At 38.3% G+C, this 18,748-nt stretch overlaps 1 protein-coding gene and 2 long non-coding RNA genes across 10 annotated transcripts in view; 2 read left to right on the plus strand and 1 right to left on the minus strand.

Moving 5' to 3' along the window:
• Positions 1-6,258, plus strand: part of LOC103884055 — a 39,224-nt gene extending 32,966 nt beyond the window's left edge. For both annotated transcript variants that reach the window (XR_002522917.2, XR_002522918.2), the window contains exons 2-3: positions 3,736-3,856; positions 6,182-6,258. This is a non-coding gene — a long non-coding RNA (uncharacterized LOC103884055). The remainder of the gene's footprint in view (positions 1-3,735; positions 3,857-6,181) is intronic.
• FOXJ3 (forkhead box J3) overlaps positions 1-18,748 on the minus strand; it is a 150,725-nt gene that overhangs the window by 82,188 nt on the left and 49,789 nt on the right. For 6 of the 7 annotated variants that reach the window (XM_009206189.3, XM_009206194.4, XM_021940131.2 and 3 more), the window contains one exon: positions 9,366-9,690. In XM_009206189.3, the coding sequence (XP_009204453.1) occupies positions 9,366-9,690 (325 nt within the window). Of the gene's footprint in view, positions 1-9,365; positions 9,803-18,748 lie in introns of all 7 variants that reach the window. The other variant, XM_009206198.4, reaches the window with a different exon arrangement.
• LOC110743604 lies at positions 13,964-17,167 on the plus strand. Its single transcript, XR_002522921.1, has 2 exons — positions 13,964-14,047; positions 16,944-17,167. It is a non-coding gene; the product is annotated as an uncharacterized LOC110743604 (long non-coding RNA).

The following is an 18,748-nucleotide window of genomic DNA, read 5'->3' on the forward strand; positions in this document are numbered from 1 at the left end:
GTAGAGTAACAGAAATTTCCAAATGGAGACTGGTGCATTCACACAGGGCAAAACAAAAACAAAACAGATCATCCAAGAATTGTGTGATGATAAGAGTATTCAAGTCCCAGAAGGAGAAAAAAAAAGGAATGGGACAGAGGGAAAATCTGAAGTAACAGTCAAGAATTTTCAAAAAATAAATGCAAGACATCAACCCGAATATGCAAGAATTTCAGAGAACACCAAGCAGAATAAAGTAAAAATCCACATCCCCAAATTCATTACAGTGAAAGGGCTAAAAACCAAAATAAAGAACATCTTGAAGGCAGTCAGAGAAAGTAGATTACATATAAAGGAATAAAGATAAGAATTACAGTGGACCTCTCAAAAACCATGCAAGCCAGAAGGCAATGGAGTGACATCTTAAAATATTGAAAGAAAAAAGAAAAAAAAAAAAGAAACCTGTGCAGTGAAAATCTCTCTCAAAAATAAAGGCAAAATAAAGACTTCCAAACAAAAGCTGAAAAATTTCATTTCAGCTTACTTGCACTGTTACAAGAAAGTTCTTTTGGCAGAAGTATGAAATCAAACAAAAATGCAGATCACGAAAATAAATGGTGTCAGAAAATGGTAAAAAAAATGAAGGTAGATTTAATGCTTTTAAAAAGACTGTATGAAGATATTCAGACTGTAAAAAATAAAAAATAAATTTTATAAAGCAAATATAATTTATTATGGAGTTTGGAACTATGTAAAAGTAAAATGTACGACAACAGCAGCAAAAAGGATGGGTCAAAGAAACTGGAAAGATGTGGTTTAAACAATTCTGACATTATACACGAAATGGTTTCGAGGGCTGACTTTCAATAGATCGCAGCGAGGGAGCTGCTCTGCTACGTACGAAACCCCGACCCAGAAGCAGGTCGTCTATGAATGGTTTAGCGCCAGCTTCCCCACGAACGTGCGTTGCGTGACGGGCGAGGGGGCGGCCGCCTTTCCGGCCGCACCCTGTTTCCCAGGACGAAGGGCACTCAGCACTGGGCATGGTGGTACACGTCTGTAATCCTAGCTACAGGGGGGCTACGGGGGAGGCTGAGGCAGAAGAATCACTTGAACCTAGGAGGTGAAGGTTGCAGCGAGCCGAGATCGCACCACAGCACTCCAGCCTTGGAGACACAGTCTTAGTCTCAAAAAAAAAAAAAAGAAGAAAATTGCTAGTCATGCCCCCGTCTTTCCTTCATTGACAGTCTTCAATAAAATAGATCATCTAAGTTCTAAAAATACACATTTTTCTCCCTGTAGTACTAAAACTATTTCCATTTTGAATGAAAAATTTTAAATATAGTTTATAATATTTCCATTTTTCTTAAATTATCTCCTAGTCTCCCCCAAAACTTGATAACCTACTATTTGAAGGCACAGTGCAGTAACTTAAAGATATTACAATCGACTGAATACTTGCATCCCCTCAAAATTCTTATGTTGAAACCCAATTCCCAACGTAATGATATTTGGAGGTGGAGCCTTTAAGGTGATTAGGTTATGAAGGGTGTCCTCACGAATGAGATTAGTGTTTATAAAAGAGGCCTCAGAGAGTTTATTTCTCTGTTCTACCATGTAAGGTTATAATGAGAACAGGATCATCTATGAGCCAGGAAACAGGTCATCACCAGAACCTGTCGGCATCTTGATTTTGGAATTCCCAGCCTCCAGAATTATGATAAATAAATGTTTGTGGTTTGTAAGCCCCGACCCTATGTTTTTGGTTTTCTTTTTGTTGTTATAGCAGCCTGAATGAACTAAGATGTATATAGTAAACCCTAGAGTAATCACTAAAAAAAATTTAGAAAGGGGATAACTAATAACAGAACTGTGGAGATAAAATGGAATCATAAAAAATACACAATTCAAATCTAAAATAAGATGGGAAAAAAGAAAGAGGCATCAGACAAACTGTAGTTCACCTACCCAGCTTAAAAGTTCAAGATGAGGGGAAAATACAAATCAGGATGGTCAGAACAAAGAAGTATCATTAGTAAATGGCTCAGTGTGAACTCATCACTTCAAAGGAAGTACACACCTCTACACAGTCTTCCTCCTCTACAAAAAGCTTAAATGTTGGAAATCTTCAGGGTTCTGCCCTATGTCGTTTTCATTTCTACATCTGCTGCCTAGCTAATCTCATCTACACCCAATGACCACCTGTGACAAATCACTTAAATCTGTCTAGATCCAGGACAGACTTTTCTCGAGTTCCTAATGTATGTTTCCAACTATCAATGGCACATCTCCAGAAACTCCTCAAACTCAACATATTTAAAACTAAACTCAATCTTTATGCCCAATGTGATCTTCTTCCAGTTTTCTCTTCTCAGTTCAAAGACATTATTATTCACATAACTGCTGCTCCATCAGAAACCTGTAAAGCATCCTTAACTCCTGTCTCTTTCTTACCACCTAAAACAAATCTATCACTAAACTTCACTACGCCTGCCTTAGATCTGCCTATCTTACCCTTTTCTTTTCTGTGACTACTCAGTCTAGGGAACCAGTCTCAGCAAAACTAGTACAACAGCTTCCTAACTGGTGTCCCCTTTCCTTTCAGCCCTGCTTCCATCATTCTCCACCCTGCAGAGAGTTATGTCTTCACAATGCAAATTTTGTGTTACCCCTTCACTTAAAAACTTTCAGCGCACTTAGGACAAAATCCAATATTCTTAAGCCTCGAAAGACTCTTCATGATCTGACCCTATCTTGCTTTCTACATTCATCCCCTCCAATGTTCTCTCTCAGGTTCTAGGCTTTCCACAAGTTGCTACATCTGCAAAGATTACTGCCCCCAGCCTTACTCCATCTTCTTCACCTAAATCAATCTACTCAATTTTCAATTCATTCTTGTATTAAACTTCAGTTCTGTAAGGAAGCCCTTTCTGGTGTTCACAGATTAGTTAGGTTCCACTGTAATAAACTTCGTCATCCTGAATTTCTCATCACATCTGCAATTGTTTATTTAATGGTCTTCCCCCTCCATGCGGTATTCTCTACCAAAATATAAACAGGCTCCATGAGGGCAGGAACCTTGTCTTTCAACCCAAAAGCTAGGACACAATGTTTTTCAAAGGGTAATCACATATCTGTTGGGAAAAAAATACCAAAAACCTATTTAGAATGTAAAAACACAGAGATACGAAAGCCAAGACTTGTACATACACATAAAACCCACAAAGAAAAGAGGTTACTTCAGACCTTACAGCTTGGGTAGTCCCCATCTCCCATAACCCCAAGAAAAGAAGTTGGTGAAGTGAAGAAGCAGAAATAATTAGGTGATTTTTTTTTCAATCACCTATTCAATCAAAATGATGAAGCCACGCTGATTGGCCTTAAAAACCCCATCCCCAAAAGCAGTTTCTCAAAACTACAGTTTATCTGCACTAGACTCACTTGAAATGTTATTTTAATGCAGATTCCTAGGACCTATCCAAGGCACCTAATTTAAAATCTCTAGAGTAGTGACCTGGCAATTCTAATTTTAAAAGCATTCTATGTAATTTTTATTTTAAAGTTGAGTTTAAACTGCCACCTCCAATCCAACCAACTGCTACATTCTTATCCATTCTTTCTTCTGTGAGTCCTGGTTTCTGTCCCCACTGGTCCCCCCGAAAATCAATATAAGTACTCATTTGTTCTACCCTACCTAAAATGGTTTCAGAATTGCTCTCAACTTTCTAACTTCTTCCCTCCCAACTTCTTTCCTAGGGGTTTTTGGAGATAGAGACTGCCTCTACTGAAGTTCCACCACCGAACACAAATCTACTAAGTTGATGATTTCTTTGTAACTATTTTTGGCCTTGGAATGTATGCCATGAAGGTATATAAGGTATATACCAAAAGTTTCTTCAATTTGTTTTTTTCTGTGTGATTACATTATTAATTCAAAACAATGTTAGGCTTGTTTCTGCTTGTATTCTGTTTGAGGGTTTCCTTTTTTAATCCCTTTTGTTTTTTTTTTAAATATGTAAAACATGTACATGGGTTCAAAAGTTAAAACTATATAAAAAAGTATACGCAAAATCTTATTTCCTTCTACATCCTTTCCACCTTGATTCCCATCTATCCCCTAGAGGTAGTCACATTAATTACATTTCTAGTTTAAATTCCTAAATTTCTTTTCCCAACAATGAGCAAACACATAATGAATAACATTATTCCTTTTTAACCCACACAAAAAGTAACACAATACACCCACATACCACTTTTGTATTTTTCTTTTTTTAAATTATCCTAACCTTCAACAACTTAATAAGTTACCTTTCCTCAAAGTGAATACCATGAAATTTTATTTTTTATTTTTTTGGAGACAGGGTCTCGCTCTGTCACCAGGCTGGAGTGTAGTGGCATGATCATAACTCACTGCAACCTCAACCTCCTGGGCTCTAGCAATCCTTCCACCTCAGCCTCTCAAGTAGCTGGGACCACAGGGATACACTACCACGCCTGGCTAATTTCTTTTTTCTTTTTTATTTTGTGGAGACAGGGTCTCACTATGTTGCCTAGGCTGGTTTCAAGGGATTCTCCTGCCTTGGCCTCCCAAAGTGCTGGGATTATAGGCATGAGCCCACTGCACATAGCCTGAAAATTTAATTCCTTTTCCTCTAGTTCTGAATACAAAATCATTCAATTATGGAAACTCCAAAGAGGTATTTTTAATATGTAATCTCCCTTCAAGGCCCTGACACAAAATGAAAGGGAGTTTACTAAAACTGTATTTGAGTCTTTTTAAGCAACAGTGGCAACATATTGTCCTCTGGGTCGCATAAGTTGACTCTGCATTTCTGGAAAGGTGGTGACAGTCACTTTAAGATCTTTCTCCAAACCTCTCTTCAACCAATACAAGCTAACTTCACAAGTTCTAAGTGACTTCCCATTTTCCTATGATTCATCTCCTCCGTACCTGAAGAAGAGTAAGCAGCAGATTGCTGAAGTGTTCTAAACAAATCTAAGGAGAGGGAATGGGAAGTAAAATAGAAAAAGGTCTGTGCAAAGGAGAAGATAAACGAGGTTCCATCTGTCTCCACTTGAAGTGTTCAAAATATTTCTATGTTTATAAAAATAAAATTAAAAGTGATCATGCCATATGCTAGGCACCAAATACTTAAAAACTGAGTAAAGGAAACTTTAATAACCATCTCTGGAAACATTAAAAGTCTGCCTAAAGCAGTAGATAGGACCAGATCATCTCTCTCAGGATCTTCTAGTTCTAAGAGCAACATCATCCTTCTCTACCCATTAGTTCTCTACCTATTTAGTTCTAACAACGATATTACCTTTCTCTATTTCTATTTTTTCCAATTGAAACTGCATCACTACATCCAAAACAGTTTCAGACCCATGATTTGGGCTGGCTATCGGCAAGGAATATCAGTAGAATGGATTTGGCATTCTCAGGGAGACATCATCAAAACTGAAGTCAGACAAGTTAATGAGGAAAAACAAAATTCGAACTTTATATGCTATCCCTTAAATTTGGACCAAGCTCTCCAGTTTGGCATTCATATATTCATAGGATCTCCATATTCTGACCCTATCACACTCTCTACTGCAAACCACTATAACCGAGTGCTTCTTAACACTTGAACTTTGAAAAACACCTCCACAAATCTTAACTCTTCTTCAAAACACAGCTCAAGTCCCACTTCCCTCAATGGCTATCTAATGATTCCCCACTTCCTTGTACTCTAGTGGCACTTATTCTCTGTACCACTCAATTTAGATTATCATACTCCCCCATAAACTCTAGAAAGTTACTTTTCTAATCCTTAGTTTTTTACTAAAATTTGGATAATAATAATACCTATTTCATAAGGCTATTGTGTGGCCTAAAGAGACAATGATGGCACTTAGTATAGTGCCTGGCAGACAGAAAATAGTAAAAGCAGCTATCATTTTGAGTATCTAAGTACAGAAACAAAAACTAATGAAACAAGATTTCTGAACAAAAAAACTAAGTTTATAATACTGTTATTAATAAAGCATATATGGTAACACAAGAGATTGATTCTACAGGGAGATGAGAAATAATACATGAGCTGAAGTAATAGGGCAATATCAACTAAAAGAGGGAGGGGGGCGTGAAAGAGACAAGGTCCAAGGAGAAATAAGAGAAAAACAAAAGCAAGAAGGAAATATATGTGCTTATTTACAGGGACAGCTAGTAAGCTGGAATGGCGAGAAGTATATGAAAGGAAGGTACAAAAAATAAAGCTAAAAAGGTGGACTGGGACCAAGATTCATGCTTTCATTCAAACTGCACTTACTGAAGCTTACTAAATGGAAGTACTGTGTGCTAAGGTATGTAAGAGAAAGAGATACAAAAACTTCAGTGAGGCACAATCCCTTCCCTTACAAGGGAATCATGCACAGCACATCCTTGGTGCACAGTAAATCAGCAAATGTCTCTAATAAATCCAGTCAAATGAAAAAGGCAAAAGTGTTGAAGTAGGAAGGCCTAAGAGAAACCAAAGAGTAACTATCATCTGATGATCGACCTAAAGCTCTATAACTCCCTTCCTCTACATGTATACACATACCCCACATAGCACACGACTTGTTAATTCCTATGTAAGAATATGAATATAACATGTGCAGAGACTAAAGAAAGCGGTGGCCCTCATCTATAATCCCGGCACTTTGGGAAGCAGAGGCAGGTGGATCACCTGAGGCCAAGACCAGTCCAGGCAACATAGCAAGACCCTAAAAATTAGCCAGGTGGGCATAGCAGCACGCACCTGTAGTCCTAGCTACTCAGGAGGATAAGTCAGGAGGACCACTTGAGCCCAGGAGTTTGAGGCTGCAGTGAGCTAGGATCATACCACTGAACTCCAGCCAGGCTGACAGAGAGCGCAAGACTTTGTCTAAAAAAAAAAAAAAAAAAAAACTTAAAAATGTAAAAAAAGAAAGTTGAATTATTTGTTGTATAACATAAATTAGCTAGTACCTCAAAAGTCTCCTTAAAGTAGTGGTTGATTCCAAAGTTGGGCAAGAAGACTCAATATATCCCTGGAACAACTCAAGGTGCCAAAAAGAAAGTGCTAAGCAAACAGAAGTATGGGGCCAACCTATAAGAGATCCTAACGGCCAAAGTTGCAACAATTTGAATGACAACAATAGCACAAAGAATAAATATCTATGAGTGCATACTATTATAAATAAATGATTGAATAAATGAATAAAAGGGACTAAAGGAACAACTCTTCAGAAGAGTATCAACTAATAAATGTCGAAGGAATTAAGGAAAAGAGACAATCACCGTTAGAAAACAGTAATAATTGGCCAGCCACGGTGGCTCATGCCTATAATCCCAGCACTTTGGGAGGCCGATGTCAGAAGTTCGAAATCAGCCTGGCCAATGTGGTGAAACTCTGTCTCTACTAAAAATATAAAAATTAGCCAGGCACGGTGGTAGACACCTGTAATCCCAGCTATTCGAGAGGCTGAGGCAGGAGAATTACTTGAAACCAGGAGACGGAGGTTACAGCGGGCTGACATGGTGCCTCTGCACTCCAGCCTGGGCAACAGAGCAAGACTCTTAAAAGGGGGGGGGGAGGGGAGAGGGGAGGGGAAAGTGGGGGAGGGGAAGGTGGGGGAGGGGAAGGTGGGGGAGGGGGAGGTGGGGGAGGGGAAGGTGGGGGAGGGGAAGGTAGGGGAGGGAATGGGAGGGGAAGGGAGGAGAGGGGAGGAGAGAGAGGAATAATTGCTACAGTTATGACCTACCAATCAATGCTAAAATTAACGGACAAAAGTTTAAGAAGAAATAAAGTATAGTAAGTCTTCATTTAGCACTACTAATGGGGTTCTTGGAAACTGCAACGTTAAGTCAAAAGTATAGCACGTCTTCAAATAACATCATTTCATTATAATGTTGATGAGAAAAAAAAATTGGTCTCACTTTATGTTGTTTTGCTTAAAGTCACAGTTTCCAAGAACCTATCAAAGTTAAGGACTTACTGTATTTGCAAATGCTCAAAGTATCCCCCCAAAACATATTATTATTTACAAAGTGATAAATAGTAACTTCATAATGAAGAAACCCGGCAGACATCCCCTTAACCAAAGAATCATAGTTAACATTCCCATTAAGAAATACTTATATTATCTATCCTCTGATATGTTATGCACAAAAGGCCGTATCTGTATTATTCTTCCCAAAAATGTAATACCTCATTCTAAGAAAACATCTAATCATGAGCAATATATATTGCCCAGGCTGGTCTCAACCTCTTGTTCTAAAGCAATCCTCTTGCCTTCACCTCTCAACACGCTGGGATTACAGGCATAAGCCACCATGCTCAGTCAATTTCTTAGTTTTGAAAATTGTACTATGGTTATGTAAGATGTTAACATTAGAAGAAGGTAACGAAGTACACATGGGAACCTTCTGTATTGCTTTTGCAACTCTTGCAAAAATCTAAAATTCTTTCAAGATAAATATTTTTTAAAAAGTCTTGGCCAGGCACAGTGTCTCACACCTGTAATCCCAAAAGTTTGGCAGGCCAAAGCAGGAGGATCACTTAAAGCCAGGAGTTCAAGACCAGCATGGGCAACAGAGCAAGGCCCCATCTCTACAGAAAATTTAAAAATTAGCTGGCCATAGTGGCGTGCTCAGGCACTCGAGCTTGGGTAACAGAGCAAGACCTTGTCTCTAATTTAAAAAAAAAAAAAAAAAAAAAAAAAAATCGGCTGGGTGCGGTGGCTCACGCCTATAATCTCAACACTTTGGGAGGCCAAGGCGGGCAGATCATGAGATCAGGAGATCTAGACCATCCTGGCTAACACAGTGAAACCCCGTCTCTACTAAAAATACAAAAAATTTGCTGGGCATGGTGGCGGGTGTCTGTAGTCCCGGCTACTCGGGAGGCTGAGGCAGGAGAATGGTGTGAACCCAGGAGGCGGAGCTTGCAGTGAGCCAAGATCAAGCCACTGCACTCCAGCCTGGGGCGTCAGAGTGAGACTCTGTCTCAAAAAAAAAAAAATAAAAATTCTTTACTGATAAATGTAGTTAGTACTAGCTGCAACACTATGTTGTTTTTCACTTTAGGCTCACTGTCAACTCACCTGAACTGCAGGTATGGTTTCCAGTGAATACATTAACTCTGCTTTACTTTATGCTACATCAGTACTATAACATAATCAAGCTTGAACACACTAATAATCTACCAAAAATAAAGTTATTCACCTAAGCTAAAAACTTTTTTTTGACATCTTAAAAATCACTAGAGATCAAAATTTCATAATCAATTACATGAGCCTTCACAAAGCCTTATTTTCAGTAGAAATCAGTATTATCATTGCTTACTTCGTAAAAGAAGTAATTTAAATAAAATCCTTACCTTCCAACCACTGCCAGCCTCTCTATAATATGGGAAGTTATCACAAATCCACTGATAAATTTCACTTAAAGTCATTTTCTTTTTGGGTGAGCTATTAATTGCAAATGTAATGAGGCTGGCATAACTGTATGGAGGTTTCCCATCTTTGTGCTGTTGGACTTCTTCCTGGTCCAGAGTTGTATTTGGGTCAAGGAGTGCATTCTTCTTAGAAATTCCTGTTCCATGCGCATTTTGTGTAGCATCAGATTTTTGGATGGCTGCTCTCATGGTGAGCTGTGGTAACCAGTCCATAGATGTTAGGCTGCTCTCCAGTTCAGATGTCATCCTGAAGGTAAATAGACTCCTTAGTCAATATCAAGGAAAGAACCCCTGCTTCTCAAAATATCCAATATTCACAAATCTAGGAGTTCCAAAGTGAGGGAAAGCCTGAGTTACATCTGGAGGAAAAAGATTGAGTATGTTAATGAGCAAACCAAATATTTAAGGGATCAACATTTCCAATCTTTTTTCTTAATTTTTTCCTCATCAAAACACAACTTGGTTTTAAAATTGTTTAAAATACAGAACAACACACACATACAAAGTAGTTCCGATGCCAATCTTTCTAAATATTGCTGCCTGTTTCTTTAAGAGGGCAACAGGATCTTGGTATGAAAAACCCAGCTGCAGCCCAACTCTTTTACTCACCACCACCAGCCGTTAAAAGCTTAAAATGTACCTCTGGCATTTCTTTTACACAAATTTTAGGAAAGTCATAAAAACAAAATACCAGAAAGTAAGGTGGAGACAAGAGGTCAGAGAAGTAACTGAGAAACTTGCACAGGAATCTGCACAAAGGAAGCAAGGTAGAGTTTATGCAGGTAGGAGGTAGGAAGAGTAAAGCAGGGTATACAAGAAGAGCAAAGAGACAAGCTAGCTGGGGGAGTTGACGGGAAAAAAGGAATGCAAAGTCAAGGACACCGATGAGTGAGAGAAAAATAGGCAGTACCAGGGAGTTACTTTTTTTAAAAAACAAGTCAAGGAACAGGTTTACAAAAACTAACTGAAGATGTGGGAGTACAGAATATAAGGCATTATTTCACATAAATGGTCAGCAAGAAAAGAAGCATTAAAAACTCAAAGACAGGCTTGGGCAAACGTCCAGTGATTTGAATTCTGTAGTGTATTTCTCTCCAAAGCTGAAAAATTCAGACCATTACCACACAAAGAAAGAAAACTAAATATGCCAGGTTAACACATATTCTAGAAAAGGGAGAAAGCTGCTCTAAGAATTGAAGATAAGAATATAGAAACAAGGCTTGACACTTCACATTGGAATTGTTAACTTTCGGCAGAGGATATAAGCCCTTCTATTCTGGGATCAAAGAAGCAGGAATAATGACTGACAATAAAGTAGAGAAGAATGAAAAGATTTCTAAGTGATATCAAAATAAAGGAAAAAAGGAGAACAACAACAACAAAAAAAACTTAAAGGTTTCATTTGACTTCAAGTCAAAAGAAAACATTAGTAGCTATGAAAATCCCATGTAGCCCCTTCATTCCAAATGGCTCCTGACAAAAAGCAACCTTGATTATTATGCATAGGCTCTGAACAACATGGAGGCAACAGAGAATCAATAAAGAACAGGGAGTTTGGAGTGAGGAAGACCCAGAGTCTAAGAACCGATTCTAACAGTTATAAGCTGTAGAACTGTGAAGATGTTAATTACCTCTGCCTCCAAGTTTTCTCATCTGTAAAATGCAACAATAGTACCTATGGTTAAAATATTACTTTGAAAATTAAATGTGTTAAAACATCCACAAAAGAAATACTCAGTAAATGTTAGTTAATAATATTAGTCTAGGAATATCTTGGGAGGGCACTAATACACTATAAAGTAAACCACATTAAGCAAGAGCAATTATAAATCAGAAGACAACCATTAGGATTCTATCTGCACTGCCAGTAAATTGAGTCCTCTTGATTTTCAGATACGTTGATCCACAATTTTACCTTACTCATTTTCTCAAATTCCCTCCATCTCTATTGTACACATTCCTCTGAACCTGAACTTTAAATTCATCTATATAGCATCTTCAGAGACCTTAAAAAAAAAAAACTTACTATCCTACTCTACAATCTTAACCAGAAACGTCTGTTTCCAGCAAGAAGTCATAGGGACTTGTAGAATAAGAAGATAAGATCATTTAGAGATCACACAATGTCAAAACAGTAGAGAAAGTATTCTAGAGATCAGAGACTAATCCCTTCATTAATGAAAAACTGAAGTTAAGGTTCATCCAATTTCACACAGGTAGTTAGCAGTAGTACGAAAACCAGAGCCCAGATCTCCTGATACCCAATCTGGTAGTTTTGCTAAACATATCTCATCTGTAAAATGAAGATGATAATTTAAATAGTACCCACCTCACTGATGTAAAGTATTCAGAACAGTGCCAGGCAAGTAGTAAGTACTTAACAAATGTTAACTACTCATATTGGTAATAAGAGTAGTTACTTATATTATTATTCACATTTCATTCAATAAAGATTGGCTATTTTATACCATGCTGTCATCCAATTTACCTCAATCAAGTCTCCATGGAGTAGAGGTTTATTTTGTTCAAATTCCCAAAGCAGCCAGTTACATGCATTTTCATACAAAAGCATATTACAAATGGGAATATAATTATTACTGCAGGTGCTCCCTACTGAGAACCATCTTTGCCTTCTGCTCCCTTCCCCCAGTGCCAGTAATAAGACTTTAGGAGAATCTCAGTAATACAGGTATTTACTGTCTGTTATATATTTAACAAGAATGCATCAATTATACATGCATAAAGAGCTATGTTAGAGTAAAACATAAAAATACACACATAGGAAGTATGGTAAAATTCCTGTCCTCCAGGAACTTATAGTTCAATAAAGAAGTTCAGACACAACAAAGAACTGAAAAAAAGTACACAGCTGAGCTCTGGGTGCTGTGAAGGTTCAGGAAAAGGAGAAAACAACATGGACGAAAGCCTTGAGGGTAAAGAAAGAAGAACTTAGCGAAGTCTTCAGCTAAGTTAAGATTGACTTAGCTGAAGAACTTCAGCTAAGTGAAGATTTAAATAGACTGGAAAGAAAAAGGACCCTAGTCTTCAAAGCCATCATGTGTAAAAATTATTCCACTGTGCTTATATTCATCAGTTCTGCAAGAGCAAATTTTAAGTACACTATAAAAACATCTCAAATTTAAACTCTAAAAAAGTGGGGCTTCTGTTCTGTTTGCAATTTCTTAAATTTTATATACTGCATTCTTGGTAGTGAAGCAAAAAGTGCCTCCATTGTTGGTACTTAGGCTGGTGGCTATTGTGGTTCTCCATTAAGCATGGAGAACACAAAAGATGATCATTAGATTTGGCCAGATCACCAGTAACTTTAGACACAAACTTATTAGGCCGGGTGCGGTAGCTCACGCCTGTAATCCCAACACTTTGGGAGGCCAAGGCAGGCGGATCACTTGAGGTCAGGAGTTCAAGACCAGTCTGACCAATATGGTAAAACCCTGTCTCTACTAAAAATACAAAAATTAGCTGGGTGTGGTGGCAGACGCCTGTAATCCCAGCTACTCGGGAGGCTGAGGCAGGAGAATCACTTGAACCTGGGAGATGAAGGTTTCAGTGAGCTGAGGGTGCACCACAGCAATCCAGCCTGGGTGACAATGCGAGACCCTGCCTCAAAAAAAAAAAAAGAAACAAACAAACAAACAAACAAACTTATTAGTGGAATGGTGATGACAAAAGTCCACTTGTATACGAGAACAGATGGTGGTAAATTTAAAAACAGCACGGGAGGCTCTGAGGAATCTGGTTATGGAAATCTGGTTAAGAAATGTCAGGCCCTCATTACCTCACCTCATTCCAAAAGCTTCCTAGCTGGCTTCCTGGACTCTGATGTCTCAACCACTCCTCCCTACTAATCATATCCAGTCCATGCATACACTCCAAGAGAAACCTATCAACACTGCCTTCATGTCATTATACCTAAACGCTTTCAATGGCTCCCTTACTCCTACTATGCTAAATCTAAATTCCTCATTTTCAACTACTTTAGCTTTTACTAATCTTTCATTAATCCTTCTCTAAATTCTTAGAGCAATTATAACCTCAGTTTGGCAACTGACATGTGGTTTCACATGCATAGTTGAATCATATGCTTAAGCTTTCTACCCTCACCTCCTCTCCCCCGACCACTAAGGACAGTGACCATACATTAGTACTTCTGATGCTAACTAATACTGTGCCAAGTACAAGTTATTTGAAAAATAACATAGTAACTGGATAAGGAATAAGGGCCTTCTTTTCTGGAATGCCCCTTCCTTCTCTGTCTGCCTGGCTGGTTTCTACTTCAAGACCAAACATCTCCCCCTACAGGAAGCCTGGTCAATCCCCTCTTTCCATCCTCCATCTCCTAAACTAAAGGAGCTATTATTCCTAAAGCAGAGTATAAATACCCCTATCATAGAATTTATATGTAACTGTGATTATCTTTATCTACCTCTCTCCCACAAGACGCTAATCTCTTTGAAAGAAGAAACTTTCATGACTGCAATAGTAAACTGTCCAATGAAGGTATGGGTGTGCTCCTCCCCAAACAAATGAGACCGTAACCAGTTCAAAAGTTAAAAGAAAGAGGTGACAGTACTAAGCAGCAAAAGGTAAGGGTACTCATAGGTTTGAAGTCCTTGATAAGACAGAAAAAAGTATGACTCAGAGCGCAGATTGACAGGCAGTATTACACAGGAAAAGAAACCATTCTACTAGAACAGAGAAAAATGAGAACATGGAAGTAAGATGAAAAGCACATACTGTTACTTGTGGGAGAAAGGAAGGCATGGAGAAGAATTTGTCTGCAGTTCTTAAATCTATGATGGTAACCATTACTTAAAAGAAGTTCCATACAGAATTTTTTCTTCATAAAATTAAAGGATAAGGAGCATCTGGATCAGGCTATAACAACTCAAAACTGAGTCATTAACATGGGGGGTTTGAATCACACTTTATGAAAACAGGGACACTCACATGATCCCTCTGCAACTTTCCTAATTCCCAAAGTGTAGCAAAGGCTTCCTCAGAAAGTTTTTCAAGTTTCAACAGTATCAAAAAGGGGAGCAAATGGGTAGAGATATTGTTGGCTCCCTAAATGGAGGTAAGAGTAAGACACAAAAGAAAATAAAAGGACGAAGAACACTGAGGGTAACAATGTTGTGACCCAAATATTACTGAATCTTCCCCACGTCATTCCTGGCACCTGGCATTTCATCTTAAGACCTGCGGCACATAAAAAACTGAGCAACTTAGAACTCAGGAGAAATTCTTGTAATTACCACAGGACTGATTCTTGAATTATTGTGATCTCACGCATCTCTTAGGGCCAATATGTGCTATCACTCCTATTACAGTGTTTCAGCACTCAAAGCAATCAGAAGCAGGGGCTATGGCAGAGACTCCTACTGCCACTTATTAACTGTTCTTAACTTTTACCTTAGGAATAAATCCCAATTTTATTCAGGACAGTATTGTACCTTTTGCCCTGCCTGCCCTCTGGAGTGTGGACAGAATTAACTATTGCTCTAGCATTCATCTTGGATCATAAGATGATCCTGAACATGGAAGCCAGATACTGAGCATATGGAAACAGAGAGAAAAAGTCTGGGTCCCTGATTTTTTTTTGTGAAGTAGATTGTGAAGCTGCCATCCCAGCCAGACTGCCTACCCTACAGACTTTTAATGTGTTCAACTACTATAAAAGAGTCTCCATCAGCAGATGAATGTAGTTCCTAACACAGAGAATTTAGGACATGGCAGTGTAGTGATACAAGTAACATAAGCTAAAATAGGACACTCTCTTAAAGATGAATTAATCAGTTAATAAATTCCGATACTGACAGTTGGAAAGCTGATGACAAAGAATTTGGTCGAACTGTCATCTGTGGAATTTGAAAAGCAAGCCATATGCCAACTGAGGCTAGTGCAAAAAGAGAAATGCAGGAAAAATTTAGAATGTTGGCATGTGTTGGCTCTTTCTTGCCATTTAAAGTGAAGTCCTAAAAGAGAAATAAACTTTGATTAAAGTTACAAGAAGAGACAGAGAAAATACAGATTTGCTAAGATAGGTACTCCCTGCCCTTGTCCTGCAATTTCAGCTAAGAGCCCTATAATCTGAAGTTTTGCAAGGCTGGAGAAACCAAGTGCTTCTGAAGTCCAAACTGAGGTAGCTGAGTATAGTTACAAAACTACAGCATTAGCAGTAGAGAAGACTGATACCTTACCACACAAAGGTAATGTTAAGGTGTTGTCCTTCCACCCAGACTATTGTTTAAAATGGCCTCACCAAAGCCACCTTTCCCTCAGGAGCTAAAAGAGGTCAAATAACTTGGAAAAGGGAAATATCTTCTTTATTTCCACTAACTTGTGACTGAAATTTAGCATTTCCTTTAACTATGAAAGCAGACAACAAATCACAGTAACATTAGTAGTATCTATAACTCTGCCACCAATAAAAATCACAACTATAACCAATGAGAAATGTTGCAGAAATCTAAAATTTTTATTTAAACTCATCAACTACTTCAAAACTGACTTTCTTAGATTTGTCACTAGATCTTTTGTTCAATGTGTTATTTTAAAAGTATATATTACTATGTCACAAAGTTAATATTTTGATAACTGTATTTTGATATAATTAACTGGTTTTATTTTTCACCTTTTGTGTGATTTTTTTTCTTCAATTTTTATTGTAAGTTCAGGGGTACATTTGCAAGATGTGCAGCTTTGTTGCATAGGTAAATGTGGACCATGGTGGTTTGCTGCACAGATCAAACCATCATCTATGTTAAGCCTGGCATCATTAGCTATTCCTCCTGATGCCCTCCCTCCCCCTACCCCACCCCTGTATTTTATGAATTTTGAAACATCATTCTGAGAATGATGCATAGGTTTCACCAGACGGTTAAAGATGTTCCACGGCACCAAAACAAGACATCCCTGAGGTAAGCAAGGTACAAATGGCAGTCTTCACACTAAAAAAAAGAAAAAAAAAAAAAAAGAAAAAAAAGTGTCTGGGCAGGTCCTTTGGCTCTAATTACTCGAAGAAGCAAAAAGTCTAGAAATTAAAATTTTTAAGGTAACTATATGGGAGAGTGAGAGGTCAAAGAGCCTAAACTGCAAAAGTCTCTTAAGTTTCTAAAATACTCCCCAAGGCTTATCAATGAAGAGAGCTGTAAAAACTGTGCATTTCCCAGAAAGGGCATCTTTATCAATACCAATCTAAGATGTGGCCATTGAGGATACTGGACAAGGTAAGATTCCTTGAAGGACCATAAAGGACAATGAAAATCTTCCCAAAGAGCAGATTAAAAGGACTTATTACTCTGCCAGGGAGTCTCTGCCACTCCTATCCAGCAGGATTTTATGATCAATATGGACTAGGGACTACTGAGTTTCCCATTATCCTCTTTTCTGAATAACACCTTTTATTGTTGTTTTCCTATTCCTTCTCCACCACTGTATTCTAGATATGTAGAGTGCATATAATTCATCTTTGGTTTATAGGTTTCCAAACCACAAGAAGTCATCCTCGGCTCTGATGAAACGGACTGTATCCAGAGATCTTATATTTTCCAATATAGTAAATGGTAGAATCTCTGGGTTGTCTCCCTTAAGGAAGGGGAAAATAAGTATTAGATATAGGAAGAAAAATGTATGTGGATGCTTCGGTAGACAAAGGAGTCAACTATGGAAGAAATCTAAAAAGAAATAAAATAATTTACTACGGACTGACTTTATATTTTATTATCATGTAATGTAAAATAATTTTTTTTAGGTTTGTAGATGAATAAATAACTTAAGCTATTTCCAAACGAAAACAGCTGGTGTTACTTTTTTCTAAGTTAGTTATAAATGACCCAAATCAAAGTTTCTGTTTAATTTCAGCAAAATAGAAGAGTCAATGTCCATATACATAGGAAAAGACATGGCTTTGTGATTAAGAATAGAGGCTCTGGAGCAAGACTGCTTGGATTGGAATCCAAGTTCTTCCCTTCAGCTATGTGGTCCCGAACAAGTAAAGTAACCTCCTTATGCCTCAGTTTCCTCATCTGTAAAATGAGGGTAAAATAATACCTACCCCAAAGGATTGTTGTAAGATTAGAATTAATACATATAAAGCACTGAGAACAGTTTCCAACACATAGTAACTGCTCATATTGATATCAAGTTAATATTAATATCAAGTTCATACTCTTCAGGGTTTCCTAAACTTTTTTTCTTTTTTGAGGTGGAGTTTCACTCTTGTCAACCAGGCTGAAGTGCAATGGCACGTCTCAGCTGACAGCAACCTCTGCCTCCTGGGTTCAAGCAATTCTCCTGCCTCAGACTCCCGAGTAGCTGGGATTACAGGTGTGTGCCACCACACCCGGCTAATTTTTCTATTTCTAGTAGAGACGGGGTTTCACTATGTTAACCAGGCTGGTCTCGAACTCCTGACCTCAGGTTATCTGCCTGCCTTGGCCTCCCAAAGTGCTGGGATTACAGGCATGAGCCACCATGCCCAGCCAAGTCCTAGTATTAATTATTTTGGAGACCAACAATATTTCTTAAAATCTCTAAGGGAAGAAAAATTCACAATATATTCGATCAGTTCTAGGGTATACAATTCATTATGGTAAAAAGAAAAAAAAGTTGGCCGGGCACGGTGACTCACACCTGTAATCCCAACACTTTGGGAGGCCAAAGCGGGCAGATCACGAGGTCAGGAGTTTTGAGACCAGCCTGGCCAACATGGCGAAACCCCATCTCTACTAAAAAATACAAAAATTAGCTAGGAGTGGTGGCACGCACCTGTAATCCCAGCTACTTGGGAGGCTGAGGCAGGAGAATCGCTTGAATCCAGGAGGCGGAGGCTGCAGTGAGCCAAGATCCCGCCACTGCACTCCAGCCTGGGTGACAGAGTGAGACTCCATCTCAAAAAAAAAAAAAAAAAAAAAGTTTTAACAAGCTAATCTAAATTTCCCTTGCTACAGAGAAGTAAATTTCTATAAATTCCATCTTGGAAAATGAGAACTGGTCAGGGTTCTCTTGATAATGACTGTAACATATTCTACAACAGTAACACTATTTGGGTTCCTTCTTCTCTTAAGTTAAAAGTCCAGAACTTCTCCAACTCTTCTCACAAGATCTGTTTTAAGAATCACAATATGTTTATTGCTCTTCTCTAGAGTCTCTCCAAATCATTCCACAATTATTTCATCTTAGATTCATAAAACTGTGTTCTGAATTTATACAATCTAAAGCCTTCCTCAGAATTCCATTTAGGGCCGGGCATGGTGGCTCACACCTGTAATCCCAGCACTTTGGGA

This window comes from Papio anubis, chromosome 1 (genome assembly GCF_008728515.1).
Source record: "Papio anubis isolate 15944 chromosome 1, Panubis1.0, whole genome shotgun sequence".
Classification (NCBI taxonomy): Eukaryota; Metazoa; Chordata; class Mammalia; order Primates; family Cercopithecidae; genus Papio; species Papio anubis.